This window comes from Lissotriton vulgaris, chromosome 3_1 (genome assembly GCF_964263255.1).
Source record: "Lissotriton vulgaris chromosome 3_1, aLisVul1.2, whole genome shotgun sequence".
Classification (NCBI taxonomy): domain Eukaryota; kingdom Metazoa; phylum Chordata; class Amphibia; order Caudata; family Salamandridae; genus Lissotriton; species Lissotriton vulgaris.
In genome coordinates this window covers 1,966,394,287-1,966,415,465 of record NC_141689.1, presented here as the reverse complement: position 1 = coordinate 1,966,415,465, position 21,179 = coordinate 1,966,394,287, and the positions used below count along the sequence as shown (strand labels likewise).

At 47.9% G+C, this 21,179-nt stretch overlaps 1 protein-coding gene across 1 annotated transcript in view; it reads left to right on the top strand.

Annotated features, from left to right (window-relative positions):
* GLRA3 (glycine receptor alpha 3) overlaps positions 1–21,179 on the top strand; it is a 670,994-nt gene that overhangs the window by 538,224 nt on the left and 111,591 nt on the right. The window contains exon 6 of the mRNA XM_086963322.1: positions 8,516–8,653. Coding sequence (XP_086819448.1) covers positions 8,516–8,653 — 138 coding nt within the window. The remainder of the gene's footprint in view (positions 1–8,515; positions 8,654–21,179) is intronic.

Sequence of the window (21,179 nt, the reverse complement as noted above, 5' to 3'; positions counted from 1 at the left end):
TTTCAGTTAGAGCTAATGGCATTGTAAATGACAATGTCTTTTAGCCATGTGTTATGAAATGTATGCATGTGGTGTCTAGTGGTATTATGTGGGTTGGATTCGAATTGTAGCAATGGTGGCTTGCTGCGCTTTAGATGAATATGTTTAAAAGTACAGTGCACCATACTGCAATTGCTAGAATAGTTAATTGTGGATGCGTTAACAATTGATGTGTGCACTGATGGCTGGTGGTGTGTGTGCCTGTAGAAATTGTGCACTGATGGCTTGTGGAAGCGTGCACTGCCGGCTGGAGGTGTGTGTGCCTGGTGGAAGCATGCACTGACGGCTGGTGGTGTGATTGCCTGGTAAAAGCGTGCACAGATGGCTGGTGGTGTATGTGCCTGGTGAAAGGGTGCACTGATGGCTGGTGGTGTGTGTGTCTGGTGAAAGTGTGCACTGATGGCTGGTGGTGTGTGTGTGTTTGGTGAAAGCGTGCACTGACGTCTGGTGGTGTGTGCCTGGTGGAAGCCTGAACTGTTGGCTGGTGGTGTTTGTGCCAGGTGAAATCGTGCACTGACGTTTGGTGGTGTTTGTACCCAGTGAAAGCGTGCACTGATGGCTTGTGGTGTTTGTGCCCGGTGAAAGCATGCACTGACGGCTGATGGTGTGTGTGTGGTTGTGTGTGTGGTGGTGAGTTTGTGGTGGTGAGTGTGTGGTGGTGAGTGTGTGGTGGTGAGTGTGTGGTGGTGAGTGTGTGGTGGTGAGAGTGTGGTGGTGAGAGTGTGTGTGTGTGTGGTGTGTGGTCGTATGTGTGTGGTCTTATGTGTGTGGTCTTATGTGTGTGTGTGTGGTGGACTTAGTTCGAGTTTTCGTACCCTGCACACTCACACACTGCCCCTACACACTCACACAATGCTCACCCTGCACACTCACACACTGTTCACCCTGCACACTCACACACTATTCACCCTGCACACTCACACACTGTTCGCCCTGCACACTCACACACTGTTCGCCCTGCACACTCACACACTGTTCACCCTGCACACTCACACACTGCTCACCCTACACACACACACACACACGCACACTGCTCACCCTGCATGCTCACACACTGCTCACCCTGCACACTCACACACTGCTCACCCTACACAATCACACAATGCTCATCCTACGTAATGCGAAAAGACCTAGCTCTGCCCTTTGGCCTGTGTTGTAATCGTACATTAGGTTGTGAGTAATTGCGCTTGATTGGTTAGGTTGTTCCCTTCGTGCTGCTCCCCTCACAGAGGGCCGGCTGCCTCCATGAAGCTCCCAAGACACGTGTTCAGTTGTTCTTTGTTTTAGCTCCTGTGTGTTTTAGTGCACCATGTGACCGCACAAGCATACCCTGCTCTCTCAGGAACACTCACACTGCTGAGTCTCTCTCACTCTGCAGTCACTCTCACTCTGCAGTCACTCTCACTCTGCAGTCATAGTCACTCTGCAGTCACAGTCACTCTGCAGCCACTCTGCAGTCACTCTCACTCTCACTGCTGTCACTCTCACTCTGCTGTCACTCATGCTGTCACTCTCACTCTGCAGTCACTCTCACTCCTCAGTGACTCTCACTCTGCAGTCACTCTCACTCTGCAGTCACAGTCACTCTGCAGTCACGGTCACTCTGCAGTCACTGTGCAGTCACTCTCACTCAGCAGTCACTCTGCAGTCACTCTCACTCTGCAGTCACTCTGCAGTCACTCTCACTCTGTAGTCACTCTCACTCTGCAGTCCCACTCACTCTGCAGTCACTCTCACTCTGCAGTCACTCACTCTGCAGTCACTCACTCTGCTGTCACTCACTCTGCAGTCACACTCACTTTGCAGTCACTCTCATGCGGTCACTCTCACTCTTCAGTCACTCTCATGCTGCAGTCACTCTCACTTTGCAGTCACACTCACTCTGCAGTCACACTCACTCTGCAGTCACTCACCTGCAGTCACTCACTCTGCAGCCACTCATGCTGTCACTCTCACTCTGCATTCACTCTCACTCTGCAGTCACTCTCACTCTGCAGCTACTCTCACTCTGCAGTCACTCTCACTCTGCTGTCACTCTCACTCTGCTGTCACTCATGCTGCCACTCTCACTCTGCAGTCACTCTCACTCTGCAGTCACTCACTCTGCAGTCACTCACTCTGCAGTCACTCACTTTGCAGTCACTCTCACTCTGCAGTCACTCATGCTGTCACTCATGCTGTCACTCATGCTGTCACTCACACTCTGCTGTCACTCATGCTGTCATTCTCACTCTGCAGTCACTCCCACTCTGCAGTCACTCTCACTCTACAGTCACTCTCACTCTGCAGTCACACTCACTCTGCAGTCACTCTCACTCTGCAGTCACTCTCACTCTGCAGTCACTCACTCTGCAGTAACTCACTCTGCAGTCACACTCACTCTGCAGTGACTCTCATGCAGTCACTCTCACTCTGCAGTCACTCTCATGCTGCAGTCACTCTCACTCTGCAGTCACTCTCATGCTGCAGTCACTCTCACTCTGCAGTCACACTCCCTCTGCAGTCACACTCACTCTGCAGTCACTCACTCTGCAGTCACTCTCACTCTGCAGTCTCACTCACTCTGCAGTCACACTCAGTCTGCAGTCACACTCACTCTGCAGTCACACTCACTCTGCAGTGCCTCACTCTGCAGTCCCTCACTCTGCAGTCACTCATGCTGTCACTCTCACTCTGCTGTCACTCATGGTGTCACTCTCACTCTGCAGTCACTCTCACTCTGCAGTCACTCTCACTCTGATGTCACTCTCACTCTGCAGTCACTCTCACTCTGCAGTCACTCTCACTCTGCAGTCACTCTCACTCTGATGTCACTCTCACTCTGCAGTCACTCTCACTCTGCAGTCACTCTCACTCTGCAGTTACTCTCACGCTGTCACTCTCACTCTGTAGTAGCATTAGTACTGAGCGGTTGTTGGTGGAATATTGGCCTGAAAATGAGCTTCAATCTGCAGGAGACAGGCAGTGGGTATGATACCGATGACGTGGCTTGTACTGGAAGCTCCGTGTGCCTGACATATCGCCCAGCTATCTCACACTGTCTCTTTTCTGCTTTGGATTACAAGTACGCATTTTTTGAAACCAGCATCAAAGCAAAAATAAATAAAAAATAAAGCAGCACTGAAAGCGGTCGCAAAAGCTTTTGTAAAAAAAAACTGCTAGGAGAAGAAAATGCAGGACAGATTTCTAAGAACTCGCAGATGTGAAGCAGATGTGCCACCTTCCAGGTTTCCACACTGGTATTTTAAGCGTCCGTACATCAAATAAAAAAACAAGACGTCAGCGTTTACTTGCTTTGACCTGAAAAGGAAGCAAAAAAAAAAAAAAAAGAGGCTCGCGAGTGGTGCGCACGTGCCACTGCGAGCATATGTCTTCAATTATCGCGGCCAAAATAATACGCACGAACTGCGTGGAATTTCCAGGTCCATTTTTAAATCCCCGGGAAAAGGACTCTCGCTGTGCGTCACTGCATGCACAGTGTACGCTAGGCCCCAGCCCTAAAAATGGCACAGCATGAAGAGGGGACTGGGTCTTGGAGGAGGCGAGTTCAGTAGTGGCCCGTGTAGGGAGTTCCTTGGGGCGGTGTGGCGGGGCGGGGTAGGGGCAGGGTGCGGGGTAGTAAACACCGGAATATGGATGAACGGAGGTAAGTAAACAAATAAATAAATAAAACAAATTTTGTTGCGTGTGCTACATCGCATTTTGCAATGCAGCGTGTGCAACTAAATTCGTTTTTTAAAATTAATTGTTTACTTACCTCTGTTCATTCATATTCCGGTTTTTACTACCCCCCCATCATGGCCCTTCCCCGCCCCGCCACACCGCACCATGGAACTCCCTCCACGGGCTGCTACTAGGCGGGTCCTCGTGCTGAGATGTACCTAAGAGGCACCTTTACCCCCGTTCTCCTCATAACCCCTCCGCCAAAAAAGTAAAAGCCAGTTGAGGCAGGTGCTGATGTTCTGGGGTGTTTTCAGATCCTTTAATGGATTTCGGCAGTTCAAAGCCTCAAAAAAAAAACTAGAAGCCCACTGTTTACAGTGGTTTTCAGCTTGATTTGCCTGCCACCATGTGATATTGGCTCCTCACCAGCTGACTGTGCGAAGGGAGCCAATATCTTGTGTCACATTTTGGCACCGTGTAAGTTTGAAAGTCTGGGTTTGGGTGCTGGTAATGCGCCATCGGCACCTATTCATCATAATTCTAGTGTTAGCAGCAGGAAACGTGTCCTACATTAAGTTTGAAGAAGCAGTGACAACATCATTGAATGTAAACACCAAACAACAAGACTGATGAAGACACGTGATATTTATTTACACATCGAAACATGTCCTTGAATGATTAGTTGAGTAAAATTGAGTCAAATCTATGTCACAACCTATGTGGCAGAAGTCACATAGCGTCAATTCTAATTAGAAAATACAAAAAGCCAAGCAACTTAGAAGTATTTTCATCAAATACTCCTTCTAAGCACACACACATACAGACTATACAGGAGGCCTTTCTTGGCAGCATATCTCCTGTCTTCCAAACCTATCTGAGTTTGAAAGGGAAATGTAAAAGCAAGTAACATAAACGACTCAGCTTCAAGAGGTCGCTGACTGATGCCTTTGAGAGTTGAGAGTAATGTTGAGAGCTCTATAAAGGGAGAGAAGTAGCATCGGACCATGAACACTGGTATAGGTAAGCTGTCATCACCCTTACAATGCTTCATTTATATAATTTGTGTCCCCTAGTCCTCTATTGGTCTTTGGGAAGTGCTGAGTTGTGCAGAGGAGTGAAAGAGACAGGTTCTGGCTGAGGGAAAAGAGTGAAAAGTTTCCACCTCTCCTCCCACAGCTCCTATTGTCACTGGTATGCAGGTGCGATGAAATGTGGAGCTGCAGAGGAAAGCTGAAAGTGGTTGTATCTCCATCTGCATTGCTAAATGAAGTAAAGCGATTTGGCTGAGAGAGGGCAATGCTCTTGGAAGTTTTTCCCTCCCATTAGAAAACGTCTGCCGTCATTTTATGTCAGTTACTACTGCGTCACATAAATTGGCCTGTTTGTAAGTATCATGAATGGACAATAGGAGCTATCAGAAAGAAGAGAGATGCTGTTGAGATTCACAAGGGATAATAAACACGAGTGTCTCGTCTTCAACCTATTTGGGCAAAATGTTCTAGTATCAAACCGCATTTACTAAACACCACTACCTCATCAAATCAATTTCAGAAAACTTCCATACAAGTAGATTTCAACAAATGTTCACACAACAGAAAACTACTCTTCACCTTGGTCAAAGAGTTCACCAAACCCGGCAAGGAGACGACAGGCATCCTCCCTACCAAGACCTCTGCAACAACCTTACCACCTTCTTCCATTGCAAGATCAAAGCGATCTACTTCAGGTCACTAACCAAAACCCTATGAACTCAAGTGAAACCACTGCTCCCAATGGACCTAGACCCCAGCAGACCCTACTCAACTAGACCTCCCTCACCACCGACAATGCCCTCAAGCTCATGAAGAGCATCCAATCCGGAGCCCCCTCGGATCTCTTCCCCGATCACATATTCAGCAAAAGACACACAATTGATGGACGGAATGTAGAACAAATCAAAACATTCAACACCAGTCAAGAGATCTGGATTAAATCCATCATTCTTTTGCTCACCATGACACCCCAGTTTATACCTGGCCATGTGGAAATCAGTCTTGATCCTGTGCCTCATGGGAACAGTCCAGTCTGAACTGCCAAGCCATATCCTCCCTGGACAGGAAACAGGCATCCTAGGGCTGGTTTCAGAGTTTCACCCCTCTTCAACCAGGTTAGCTAGATTCCAGAGTACAGTGAACACAGGGCCCACGTCTGGGCATACCTGGCGCACTTAGGGCGAGAAAGCAAAAGATACACAATTGATGGACAGAATGTAGAACAAATCAAAGCATTCAACACCAGTCAAGATATCTGGATTAAATCCATCATTCTTTTCCTCACCATCCCACCCCAGTTTAGACCTGGCCATATGCAAAGCAGTCTATACCCTGTGCCTCATGGGAACAGTCCAGTCTGAACTGCCAAGCCATATCCTCCCTGGACAGGAAACAGGCATCCTAGGGCTGGTTTCAGAGTTTCACCCCTCTTCAACCAGGTTAGCTAGATTCCAGAGTACAGTGAACACAGTGCCCACGTCTGGGCATACCTGTCGCACTTAGGGTGAGAAAGCAAAAGATACACAATTGATGGACAGAATGTAGAACAAATCAAAGCATTCAACACCAGTCAAGATATCTGGATTAAATCCATCATTCTTTTCCTCACCATCCCACCCCAGTTTAGACCTGGCCATATGCAAAGCAGTCTATACCCTGTGTCTCATGGGAACAGTCTAGCCCGAACTGCCAAGCCAGGTCCTCCCTATTCAACAGTGCCACTACCTCCATCGTACCCGAATTCTAACGCACAACCAACTGCTCCATGGTAAGTGCACTTACTCATTTTGGTATTCACAGAAGGCACTTACTCATCGATGAGTGAGTGCCTTCTGTGAATACCAAAATGAGTAAGTGCCTTCTGTGAATACCAAAATGAGTAAATGTCTAAATGGTAGTAAGTTTAGGATTTTTTCTTAAGTTAGTACTGTGAATCGGGCCCAGAGAGTCAGACTTCTAACTTTTCTCTCAAATCCCAAATAAATCAGCTGCAGAGTGCCACAGGGCTCCTCCCTGAGTTCCAACCTTTTCAACATATACATGGCCTCGCTTGCAACCATCATTAAAAATCACAGAATCAACATTGTCTCCTATGCCGACGACACCCAGGTGATCCTTTCCCTCTCCGATGAACCCACAGCTGCCAAGAACAACATCCACAGCAGTATGAAGGCAGTAGCCACCTGGATGAAGGTCAGCTGCCTCAAGCTCAACTCAGACAAGACTGAAGTCCTCATTGTGGGACCGACCCCTATGTCTGGGATGAGTCATGGTGGCTGGTAGAGCTTGGAACCCCCATACAACCATGGACCATGCACAAAACTTCTGCATCATCCTGGACTCCTCACTGTCAATGAACCACCAGATCAAGCGCTTCCTGCTCTGAAAGATCCCCAAGTGGATTCCCACTGAGAAAAGGAAAACAGTCACCCATGCACTAGTCAGCAGCAGACTCGACTATGGCATCACACTCTACCCCTGCACCACGAAACAACTTCAAAATGAGTTGCCAAACATCCAAAATCCCTCCACCAGACACATCCAGAAAATCCCCCATACTAGCTACATCACCGATCACCTGAGAGACCTCCACTGGCTCCCAGTCAACAAAAGGATCACCTACAAGCTCATCATGAATGCCTATAAAGCCCACCACAATTTCGGATCTGCATACCTCAACCACCACTTCTCCTTCCACACCCTCACCAGACATTTCCGCTCGCTCATCAGGCTCTGGTCACGATTCAATGGACCCACAGTGCCACCGCTGGAGGAAGATCCTTCTGCTACCTCGCTGCAAGGACCTGGAACTCCCTTCCTATGCATCTCAGGCAATCTCTGTCTCAGTCCAGGAAGGACCTCAAGACCTGGCTTTTTGACTGAATAGCTGACTCCACCCCACTCGAGAGTTGGGGTGAGCCTTACATTAAGATATAATCCGCTTAGGTTGGCTATGAGCATTTCTGAAATGAGTGGCTGAGGGCCAATAACATCTGGTATTGATCTACTCCAGCATTCCAATGCTCACATTTCTGTTTCTCTTTGTGTAATGAAGAACATTTTTCCCGCAGTGAGCGGAATGTTCTTCTTCCACCTTTATCCCTTAGTAGTTGTCTCTGCATCATTATAGACCTTCCCCTACACCATAGGACTTTAAAACTGGTGTAACACCCATCAGCCATCAATAATTGCAGCAAACCATCACAAGTGCTCATTTAAAAGGCCCTTCCTCCCCCCACATGTATACATGTGGGGGGTCAAATCATTTCCCTATTTAGGCACACATTTTACAGTGATTACCAGATTTAAGAAGTATAAAGTAGATTATCAAAAGTTATGTGTCATTAGCTAGTAAAGAGGGAGTTTTGGATGTCGTTGCTTATCAAATATTATTCCCTCAACACATTAACCTTCTCATGCCTCTACCAGCCAGCCTTTGATAACATCCATCTGTTATCCTCACAGCTCCACAAGTTGCGGAAATCCTTACACTTCGGAGTCCACCATGGGAGTGGCCACGATGGCAAAATATGCAGATAACTAACCCGTATCTCTTTACTATATCTCTGTATCTATGTTTAGCATTATTTTGTTGCAGGAATTTGTTTCTAACTGTCTATATTTATTGGAGATTGACTGATGCTCTTTTGCTTGTGGACAAATACACTGAATATCATCTTGCATTCACTCATACACTTGTACAATGCACTATTGTGTCAATGATTTATTAGAAAGCGCTATATTTATTGGAAGACATTTTAAAAGGGCTTCCTCTTTTGCAGTTGGATATACAATGAATGATCTCATTTTTGAATGGCAAGAGCAGGGTCCTGTACAGATAGCAGATGGCCTCACATTGCCACAGTTTCTTTTGAAGGAAGAAAAGGACTTACGTTACTGCACAAAGAACTACAATACAGGTATGAAAAAGAACCCTCTTCTCCTTTGCAGTTGTCTGCTTTTGAAATGACATATGACCGATTAATCATGCATTTAATTTCCTTTTGAATAAAAAAAAGCTCAGTTGATTGACAGATACACAACTAACCACAGAGGCAGATCTTCTACATAGAATACGTGCATGCAGGTGCAATTGTAGCCCAACATTTTTAGTTTAACTCGATTAAACCTCTCCTGGTGCACTTTTTCATCAACTATTCCGATTTACATAGATTGCAACAGTACTGGTGGAATTTTACATGAATGTTTCCAGTTTACATCGATTATACCTGTGCACTTATGCAACAAAATGTCAGTTTTACATCAACTTTACCAGTGTATTTAGTGAACTTCATGACGAATGAGCTCACTTCTTTCTCATGAATGTTTGATTGGCTGAGTGAGTGAACCCCAAATTGCCTTCGCTTGATATGACGTCAATAGCCATATATAGTCCGGACTGGAGTATAAGAAATACGTTTTATTCTTCAGAAAATGTCCCAAAAATATGTTCCTTGCATCTCCTTTCATTCATAAAGCCCTCTTGATTTCAATGATTAATCCCAAACTAAAAGTCATATAGAAGGTTGGTAGGACCAGTAAATAAAACGAATTTCGTTGTGCACAATGCATCCCCAAATGCGATGCAGTGCACGCAACGAAATTTGTTTAATTTATTTATATGTTTACTTACCGGTAATCCTCTGTAATCCATAGATTAATACCCCACACCCTGCCCCTCCCCCTCTCCACATCACCGCCCGGCAGCTACTCCCACCACCGACCGCTACTGGGTAGGGCTGATGGACATAAGAATACAAGAAGAAACTCACAGATGGCAGAACTGCTCGGCAGACTGGTGGGGGGGCTGACTGATGGATGGAAAAACAAATGGACAAAGTTAAAAATGGGTGAAAAGTTGGATTGATAGATGTGTGGGCTTTTGGGTAGATGTATTAATGGATGAATGAAATGATGGCTGCTTTCAGGGAGGACTGAAGTGTGGGTTGTGCAAATATATGGAAGGTGGATGGGCAATTCAACGAGTGGACAGACAGATCAAGAGCTGTCTGATAGACCCAGGAATTGAAAAAACAAGGAGGAGCAGAAAATAATGAACAGCGGAAAAGTGATATGGCTTTGTACAGCCTTAAAAAATCTGTGTATAAAAAATGTTATGTAGTGTGGATGTGCATTCATTGATTATGAAAGTATCTAGCGAGAATCACATATTTAAGGACCTTACAATGGTCGTTCTAATAATTTGTCCACAGTTACCAACATACTGAACCAGGATACACTCCTCCCTTTGAATTATGTGCAAGAAACCAACTTAACAAGCATAGATCTCTATAGAAATTTTCAGATAATTGTTTGAGGTAGATACCTGCTTTAACGTTCATGAAAGCCCGTGAAAGTTTTTTACCGTAAGAACTTATTTTTTAAGAATGAGCCACTAATCAAAGACGTACTATTGACAAAATATTTTCTATTAACAGATCACATTAATTGATTGATTGATAGGCTTTATTTCGGTATACAAATACCATAAAAGCAGTACAAAAATACAATTTATAAAAATGTTGTATACAATATATATACACACAATTGATAATGGCAGGTACGAGAATTAATTAGAAGAGTTAAAACAAAGATTAAATTGACACAGAAAGCCTTCTAATGCGAATCAACCAAGCCCATTTTAAAAATTTTGACACAGCACATACGATCGCAGGGGATGTGTCAGTCATTAAAATACGCATTGCACTGTACACTGGCGAATGCCCAACAGACTATAAAGTGGTTTAAGCCAACAGATCCGCGGGGCACGGTAGTCCGGGCATTCAAAAAAGATGTGGGCTACTGACTCTACACGAGTGGGACAGGATGCACAAAAAGGTGATAGTTGGTGAGGCCGCTTCCAGCGGGCGACTACCTCCCCTACAGGTAAAGTCCCCGCACGAAACTTGAAATACAGGGTGCGGTCAAACGGGATGGTGATAATGTCTAGATAGGGTTCATATGCCACCACATCCTTGATTCTCACAAAAGCTACTGTTGCGTTGCAATGGCATGAGTCTAGATGTAATTTCGCAGAGACCCAGTTCCAATACAACTTTTTAATAGTAGCCTTAGGTGGGGCAGATTTCGTAGACCAAGCATCAGGTAACCCTATCTCCATTAGTAGTCTTTTGACATCCCCCAACCATTTGATCCTAGACCACCCTGCCATGTCCATAACCTCAGACAGAGCCTCCGCATAGGAGACCTATTCGGGCACCCGCCACAACCTTGTCCAAAGAAGCAGTGGGCGATGTTGCGCTTGATTCCCGATGGGTCTACAACCTAAATCCAATAGCACTGGCACAGTTGGTGTGCTTCGTGGCAAAGCCATCAGGTCTTTCAAGAACTTGTGTTCCGATTTGACTATTGGGTCCAGGTTGCAGGTGCCCCACAACTCCGCCCCATATAGGGCGGCACTGACCCCTCTCGCTTTGTATATGTCCACTACTGGGGCAAGGGGTTTACAGGATGAGGAGCGTTGTTTCTTGAGTAGTGCTCCTCCTACCCTTTTGTGGCCCAGTAGCATTTTATAGATGTGTGAATTCCTGGAAAGGGAGTCGATCAAGCGGATACCCAGATAATCACATTCGGAAACTCTCTCTAATGGCTCGGAGTTCAATGTCGGAAGTCTGCCAAGTTTCCTAGGGGGGTTCATGACCAGAAACTTGGTTTTGTCTGTGTTGATTACTAAGCCTCGCAATAGACAAAACTCCTGGAAACTATTTAAAAGGCTCTGCAGACCCATGGGGGACTTCGAAATGAGGAGAGTGTCATCTGCAAAAAGCAGTGTAGGGATCCGTTTGCCCGCCGAGGAGGGAGCATCCGAAGGAGTGCCCAGCAGATGTTCGACCACTCCGTTTACATAAAGTGAAAACAGAGTGGGCGCTAAGACACATCCTTGTCGGACTCCCCTTCCCACAGGAATTCTTTCTGTTTTTTCACCCTTCGTGCCCCAGCGCACCTGTGCAAAGTTGTCATCGTGAAGTTTTAACAGTAGGGAGAGAATGTAAGAGGGCAACCCTAAGTCCAACAGGACCTTTAATAATTTCTCCCTGGGAACCAGGTCGAAGGCAGTTTTTATGTCTATAAAAGCCAAATATAGACTGCCCCCTCCCAGCACCACCACCTTCCAGTGGATGAGAGTTAATCCGAAGGCCTGCTCGATGGTCCCGGTACCAAAACGGAACCCAGCTTGGAGGTCCGACAAAATGTTATTGTCGTCCATCCATTCGAGCATCCTTCGCAGGATCACCTTCCCTGCCAGTTTTTGGGTAGAGTCGATTAGACTTATAGGCCTGTAATTGGCATGGTTGTCCCGACACCCCTTCTTGAATATCGGGACAACCTCTGGCCCCTTCCAGGATTCAGGAATGGGCGCGCCCTCATTGATGGCATTCAGCAATGAGGATACGAGATTCCCCCACTCCTTGGGGCCTGCCCGTATTATGTCTCCAGGTAACCCATCGGGCCCTGCTGCTTTCAACGGTACCAGGGTTTTAATTACGTCCATCACCTCTCTAGCAGTAAAAGGAACAATCTCTAATTCTGTTATGGAAATTCCTGTAAGGGGAGCGTTATTGGTAGGAGGGTCGCTTGCAACATAGAGGGATGAGAAGTGGTTGAACCAGCTCTGTGGGGGGGATGTTGCACGTCATCAAAATACTGTCTGGCCTGTCCCTAGATCTTATAAGGGTCCAGAAACCTCTAGCATCCCTATCCAAACTTGCTTTCCTCAGATCCTCCCAGAAGCTGTCCTCCCATTCCCTCTTTGCTGCGATCACAGTCAGTGAGTAGTTTTTCCTTGCCAATCGTATGTCGGCTAGGGACTTGCTCTTCACAGCACAAATCAGGGAACTTTTCATCTCCCTACATTTTTTTGTATACCAACCATAAGGATTCTGCCTAGGTTTGGGCTTCCCGACACGAGAAGCCATATTGGGAAGATGAAAGAGTTCACTCAGAGCCCTAGTGGTAGCACAAAAGAGTGATGATACTTCCTCTGGATGTAACGAGGATTCTGCTAACCTGGACTGGGCAGAGGTCAGAAGTGTTGAAATGGATAGGACTTTCTCTTTGTCCATGATAATATTACTCCATTTTAAACACCTACCACAATTGGAGGGATAAAGCTCCTGGTGAGCAACCGCAAAGGAGGACGCATGTACTCCCGAATACTCCGTCCAAAAAGGGCGAAGAGCAAGGGAGAGCAGATTATGGTCGCTCTTCACTGAAGGGAGTACGTCCATGTCCAGCAAATGGACCCAGGAGTTAACATCAAGAAGGATGTAGTCTATTCTAGATGTATGATCCACCCTATTGTAGGTATGCGCTCCAGAGGGATCCAGAGACGTCCTACCATTCGCTGCCCTGAGATCAAATTCCAAGGTTAGGGAGTAGATTTGGACTGCCACTTGGGACCACCTTCTGATAGGAGGTAAGGTCAAAGCTGATATACCTCTCCTGTTATCGTTCTCAACAGTCTCCAAAGAATCCTCCAACCCAAGAGGCTCAAACGTACAGTTAAAGTCACCTGCTACTAGAACGTGGGAACTATCGGGGCCCCTTCTTAACCTGGATTCTAACTCAGAGACAATGGGTGACAGTAAACCTCCCTTAGTGACCCTAACATAGATATTGAAAATGTCGAGGGCTGGCCCTCTCTTGGGTCCTGTGAGCGAGATACTCAAAAGTGAGTCGGTCACGCGCTTGGTAACCTGACAGCCAAGTGAGATAGCGACCCATATAAGAAGACCTCCAGAGGGGCGACCTTTCCCAGAAGGGGAAGGGACTGCTGGTAGGAAGAAGGATGAGTATCCTACCTTGTGGCATGGCTCCGTACTCCAGGTTTCTTGGAAGATGCAGATGGAGAAACCCTCCACTAAGGTGTTCCAGTCCAGAACAGCCAACTTCCTTGCAATCCCAGCCACATTCCAGCTAAGAATCTTTATGACAGGATCGGCCGTAATTGGTTCGGCGTGGAGGACAGGATTGGTATCCAGCACCCCCTAGGGGAGTGAGCAAGAGGCTCTGCTTCCCCCCTTAGGCCCACTATCAAGACTATCACCCTGTGGCTGGGGACCACTCTCAGTGGAGATGGATATCCCACTGTTGATGGTAATCACTGATGAGCAGGGATCCAACCGCGGACTCTTACCCGGGGGTAAGAGAACTGTCCCAGAAAGGGTATCGTTTCAATAGCCTGCGGTTCTTCCATAGGTCCCCGGCCATGGGGTTTGCTGATAAGGCACAGTGAAGGGGTCAAATCCAGGAATGGCAAGATTGTGATAACGTCTTGCTTCTGGGGCAATACCAAAATGAATGCCAACTGGTCTTGGGTAGAAAAAGGTCAGATCGACTACTCCAATACCAGCACTGCTAGTGCCTAGATTCTGACTAGAAATTAGCTGAGCTACCCTGGGATCCTTGAAGTTAACTACCACACAGTCCCCCTCATAGCGTTTATGACTACTACCTACCAGCCTACCCTTCTGACAACAAGAATCAGCCCATCAACTTCCCTGGGCAGTGGTCTATTGATCCTTAACCAGTGCATGGTTTTGTTTTTTTAGCATCTGGAAGGATTCTTGCTGCCCAACCAACAATGGTGGTACGTTGGTAAGGATGGCGACAAAGGGATGGCAGTCTGGGGGCAGATCCATAGGCGGTATTCTACGGGGCACTTTGGGAGGAATTGTGTCGGGTTGGTTGATGGGGGGAGGAACGGGGCAAGTCAGTGTAGTTTGAGCTGAGTCGTGGCAATTAGTGGTTCCAGGGTTCCTTGGCTTGGATCTATCAATAGTGCCCGTGGCCTCAATAGCTAAGTGCTTCTTGGGTTGGGATGTGTTTGCCCTTGAATGGTCTGAAAGGTGGGGGTTGGTCTTATAGATTTGACCTGGAGGGCAAGACCCCCCTTTAGCAGTAACAACAGGAGGAGGTAGGGACTCTGAAGCGGGTACCCCACTTACCATCCCACTTATGTTAGAAGAATCTTGTGGGATGGTCGAGGTCATCCTAACCACTTGGTCCCCCCTGTAGGAAGGGGGAGGCTCTAGTTGGCGCAGTGTAGCACTAGCGACAAGCAGGGACTCTCTCTTCCTCGTCAGGGCTGAGGGTTACCTTCCAGACAACCTCTGCTTACCCTCTAGGTAGTGTGGCTTAAGCAGTCGTAGGCTAATCTTTGGGGCACATAGGGTTAAACATTTGCAATATCACACCATCACAACCAACCCACCACACAATGACACCAAACTGTATTTGTAAAAATATATATCTTTATATAAATTTCAAGCAGGCTTGTAAATACAGTTATCAAACTTTCAATAGCGGTTCCAGTTTACTCAAGTTCAGGTTGCCACAGTTCTTTCTAGCAATAAGCACTCTTTTGGGCCTTCTGCCCAGGTTGGACAAGGTTCAGTGTCTCGTAGCGCCTCAATGCGCTTTCCGCTGTCTCAGCTCGCTTCCGAGGGGAGATCGGGCCTCGAGGACCCGGAGCTGTGCGAGCCTCGGTTCCAGAGGCGGCTCGTGTTGGGAGCAGATAGCGCGGTGCGAGCTCGAGTTGCAGGGCGCTCGCACCGTCAGGACACAACACAGTACCTTTCAAATTCTTGTGGAGCGGGCGGCTTCCAGGGGGAGCTGTCCCACGTCGCGTTGCTTTTCCGGGGTCGCTGTTCACTGCGGCTCTCAGCCGGGCAGGTCACGGGTCATCCGGGGCGGCGGTGTTCAGTGGCGGCAGGGTCCTTCCTTCGTCGTTCGTTCCGACCCTGGAGGCGGTGGCTGTGTGGTGGCGGCAAGTGGCAGTACGGTCCCCAAGTGCAGGACGTACCCAGCCAAAGTGCCGATTGCAGCTGTGCGCTCACAGCTGAGCTGTCGGGCAGGTTACCGGCCAGAGGGGGGTTATCACAGGGCGGCTGTCCGTCTTCGCAGGTGGATTGACGGCTAGAAGCGCAGTCAATTCGGGAGCTTGGACCGGACGGGTCCTCCTTCGCTTTGCTCTCGGGCTCCCGATGCAGGTGCGGTCACGGTGTTCGGGCCAGCGGCGGCTGGACCTCATGTTGCTCTCGCTGTTGCTTTGGGCCCCGGTCACGGTGCTCGGGGGGATGTCAATGCCTTGGATTACGGGGAGCGTGGCAGGCTTGCCCAGCGCTCCCAAACCCATCTGTCAGTACTGCAGCGATAAGCAGCACACGCAGTCGCGTTCTTCAGGATGTAGCGCCCACTGGTCCTGGGGCGCTGGTCAGGGGGCAAGTTCAGCAGCAAGCCCTTGGAGATCTTTCAGCAGAGTTTGGCACAAAGTTTCATAAAGCAAAAGTCTTCTTGTGGTCTTTTCTTTTCCTCTCCTTCTGCAGCAAGGCACCAGACACAGGCTAGAGACAGCACTCTTCCTTGTCCTTCCCGGTCCTTCTCATCGGGTAGAGTTCCTTCTGTAGCCCAAACAGGATCTAATTTACAAGGAGCAAGGCTCCGTCTTTTATACAGCATTTCTTTTGTTCTTGCAGGCCAGGGGGGCCTTTGCATAGCCACTTTCAGTCCTTGAGTACTCTGGTGGGTGTAATCCGGCTTCTGCTTTCAGTGTGAGGGGCAGGCGCATCAGACGCCCCACAGGAGGTGGAGCCAGCATTGTGAGGACAGGGGCAGCCAGAGCACCTTGTTGATGGGGGCTCCGCCCTTCCTGGGCCAGGTGTCGGCTGAGTCATCAGTCGCTCCCCAGGAGGGTGGAGCCAGCATTGTGGTGGCAGAGCACAGCAAGATCCAGAGTCAAGAGCCACTCCTACCTCCCACTAAGGTGCAATCCACGCATTCACCACCTGTCATCCCCCAGCCCTGTCACTCACACATCCCAGACAGTCCGACACATACCAGCAGAGGCGGGCTGAAATGGTTAGGCAAGCAAATGCTAACTTTCTAAAAGTAGCATTTGCAAACACAGGATATTAAAATAAACTTTACTAAAAGAAATATTTTATTATTCTGAGTTCAGGCATACTAAACCCGACTCTCTACCATGCTCCCTGAGCCTGCTAGGATTATAGGGTGTAATAATTCCAGCAGCCCGTTCTGGCCTAAAGGAAGCAGGTAGCCTTCAATAGTGAAATACGAGTTTAGTTGTAATTCACTACTAGGACATGCCACACACATCAGGGCTTGTCCTACCTTACACTTACAATGCACCCTGCCCTCAGGCCTACCATAGGGGTGACTAATATGAAGTCAAGGGAAGGTTCAGGGGCGAGCAAGTGGGTGCACTTGCCCAGCCGGCATGACAGTACGAGACTGCACGCAGGTTCTGCAATGGCAGACCCTAGACACATCTTAAGGCTGCTTCTGTGGGTGGCGCAACCAGCGCTGCAGGCCCACTAGCAGTATTGGCATTCACAAGCCCTGGCACTCCTAGTGCGCTTTACTAGGGACTAACAGTAAATCCAATGCACCAATCATGGACATCAATCACAGGTACAATTTACAGTAGGGAGCACTTGCACTGCGGCACGGGTCAGCCATGGTGCAGCGCCCTGAGTATCGGAAAACCAGCAAAACATCGGAGGCACACCAGCAAAAAGTGGAAGGGAAGCTCACGCCAAGGTGCCAGGTCTAACACCCCCCCTTTATCACTGGTCCCAGTCCTAAAATGTGTTTAGTTGAGAAAATGTTGTCTAAGGTTGCTTGTTCAAAACTGTCCAAACGCTCTGCTAACCTTTTAACTCTTTCTAAGATAGGGGTCAGTAGGGATTTCATCAATTTCTCTATCTGCGTGAGTAAGGGTGAATCTGAGGATATAATCTCGGCAGGAGCCATCGCCAGAGTGTCACTTGGATTACATGGTGAATCACCAGAGGACACCCCACCCTTGACAGCTTGAGCCCCACCTAAACCAGCCCCTTTAGACTTATGGGAAGCTCCCACTCCTAATCCAAGTTTCCTAATTTTCTTGGGGTGTTTAGGGTGACAACCTTTTTGGGGACTAGTGATTCTTTTCCTTTTAGTAAGGGGGTTTTTGGGTGCTGCGTGGGGTAACACGCCTGGTAAGGCAGGAATTTCCTCGTCAGTAGAAGTAATATTTTGAGTAAATATGGGGGGTGGTATATTGGTAGAGACTACGACCGATGGCTCGTTTCCGGTCTGGGAGTCTGAACCTAACATACCTTCCATCCTGACCAAATTGGGCGACAGTGATGAATCCTGGGGCTTTTCCAGGGGTGAACCAACAACCGAGTCTGGCACGGTTACGGGTGGAGATGAAGGGACCGATGTCAGAGAACCCAGGGGTGCCCACTTCTCTAGGGGAAGTTTAAGGAGTTCGATAGATTGCCTGCGCTCAGCGCGTCTCTCGGCTAGAGCAGTCTCTCTGTCAATGTCACGAGTGGCCCTAGAGAAGTACTTATCTAAGGGACCCAAGATTGCAACCCCCACCGTGGACGGGAGGGGATTCAATGGGGAAATAGTTGGAGGTGAAGACATGCTCAGTGGTCTTACACCACGGGGAATGAATAGGAACGCTGTAAACCACAACTGGACCACTCAAAAGACAGAAAGAAACTTGAACTACAGTCCATCTACAGAGCTCCACAAAATAACATTCACTACACCTTACGCAGTCTAGTCCGATGGTTGATGCTGGATGTCAGAGACTTGGCCCAGCCCAGCCTCCTGCAGCCCCTGACGGCCACAGACGGCCCGCCCTTGTTCCGGGCTTCTCCCACGCGCTTCCGCGCAGCTGTAGTCTTTCAGTGCTATAAAGAGTGGTCGGGGGCGGAGCAGGCAGGGAGAGCGGACCAGGTGGAGTCAATTGGTCATACAGGGACTCCTGGGAGACGGAGTCCCTGTAATCTCGCTCACAGCCCTGCTGCCGATTTCCCCCTCGCCTTTCCTCACCATAGTGCCTCAACACCAGTCCACAAAGCAGGCAGGCAGTGACCAGGGAGTGCGACACGGGAACCGCGACGCGGGACCCGCGAAGCGGGTCCGGCGAGCAGTTGCACAAAGTTCTCGGGCGAAAAATCCTCAGGCAGGCAACAAGAACAGGAGGTAATCCAGTACAGTTTCTCCTCCTTCCAAACAGGGTCAATTACGTGAAGTCTCCCACTGTTGCACGAGAGGCAGTGCTTTTTGAACCTTCCTTGGCCGGGGGCGGGGCAGGCACGGAGAGCGGACCAGGTGGAGTCAATTGGTCATACAGGGACTCCTGGGAGACGGAGTCCCTGTAATCTCGCTCGCAGCCCTGCTGCCGATTTCCCCCTCGCCTTTCCTCACCACAGTGCCTCAACACCAGTCCACAAAGCAGGCAGGCAGTGACCAGGGATCGCGATGCGGGACCCGCGAAGCGGGTCCGGCGAGCAGTTGCACAAAGTCCTCGGGCGGAAAATCCTCAGGCAGGCAACAACAACAGGAGGTAATCCAGTACAGTTTCACCTCCTTCCAAACAGGGTCAATTACGTGAAGTTCACATGGTTGCTAGTTTAAATATTGACAAAGAAGCCATGCTTTCATGCATTCAAATAAATCACATGATGGCCTCCAGCATACATCACAGTGCTATCCTATTTAAGAAAAATATAATATCCTATTGTAATAAATATAATTTCTATCCCTCCATTCATAAGCAACCAGTATTGGTAAACATTTTTACGTACTTTAGATCAATCACAGTAATTCAGTAGTAAAATATGCATGTAAATAATTTAGGAGGCAAACTGCAAAAGCTACACTATATACAGAGAAACCTACCATATTAACATATATTAATTTCCCTGACCATGCTTATATACTGACTCTTAAGCAAGAGTCCCCATATTTACAAAACTGCTGAAGAAACATTCCCAGACTGCTCTGCATTTCACGTTGTTCAATAATGGGATTTGTTAGCCATGCAAGCTAGACACGAACCTGACCTTTTATATGCTTAAATTGGCATATCATCCTCACAATTACATTCATTTAGAAATAAAATTAGGGCCAGATGTAGGTAATCCCAGATTACTGATTCTTAAATACCGAATCAAACCGATTCGGTATTGAAGAATAGGCAAATGGGATGTAGGTAATTTTTCCGAAAAAATTACTGAATCAGTAAGTTTCGGTAATTACAGAATCAGTATTTACCGATTCGGTAATTGCCATTCATTCCTATGGGCTGGGTGGCCCATAGGAATGAATGTCAATTACCGAATCGGTAAATACCGATTCGGTAACTGAGGGAAACATTGAAGGGTGGCAGGGTGTCACTTTGACACCCTGTTGCACCCCTCAATTGTGTATGGGTGCCCATGTTGCAGACATACATCCCCTAAGGGCATGTATGTCTGCAACATGGCACTGTTGGAATAGCAAAAAAAAAATGCTTTTTCAAGGGTTTTCATTATTTACCACCAACTTCTAGTTGGTGGTAAATAACGAATCCTTAATTGAGGAATGCACTAACTTGAGTGCTTCCTACATCCTGGATTTGGTATTTTACTGAATTGGTATGTTAAGAATTCAGTATTTTACCAAATCCTTAAATTACCGATTCGGTAAAATACTGAATCCTTAAAAAACGCCACTACATCTGCATCTAAATTCGGTAATTTCGGCCGTTACCGACCGGTATTGGGCGACCTACATCAGGCCCTTAATGTTTAAAGCCAAGCCTAAGACCAGTCTTTGGCAAACACCTCTCACAATTTGTTTCGGATGCCATTAAGGGCCTCAACACAATGTAGTTCAGATGCATTTACTACTGCAGTCCTACTGATGCATTAGGATGCGTGCGGTCGGAGGCAGCAGTCAGAGGGACAGAACAAAGCAATATGATGGGCTGGTCGGAAACTCCTCATAATCCCTTAAGGTCAGCATATCCCCAGTCGAGATTATGACAACTTTGGGGGACCCTAGTATGGACCCCTTACCCCCTAGCCCTCTGGATGTGGCTTTGGGGGCACCAGAGGTTCCCCTTAACATCCCTGCACCAGGGTGCCTGCCACACGTGCAGGGATGTTTAAAAACTTCCATCTTTTAATGGGCGCTTGGATGTAAGCAATTTCGGCCCGCCGTACAAGCTCCAATTGAAAAATGCACGTTTGTGACTGCACCATGTGCAGTCTAATATGCCGACCTGAGGTCAGTCGGATTAAAATCTGCAGCGAAGTCTATCAGAGCCAACTCTGACCGACATCGTAATTAGGGCCTACATATTACTTTATTTTTTATAGCCCACCGTTGTTATGGCACCATAGTGCATTAGGTACCTTCCCCGGTCTCACCTCCTCCTCTCTCCTTCTCTCTCTCTTTCTCCCTCCCAAAAAACCTTCTACAATCGACCTGGTGGGCGAGTAGTGGTAGAGTTGTCAGCAGCAGTCCTCTACCTTTAAAAAAGGTCTCAAATGGTTCCAGCTCCCCAGGCAAGTGCCATATGGGCTCACTTGGTAGTCTGGCTCTGCTGATCGCCCATTCAAGCAAACCTGAGAAGAG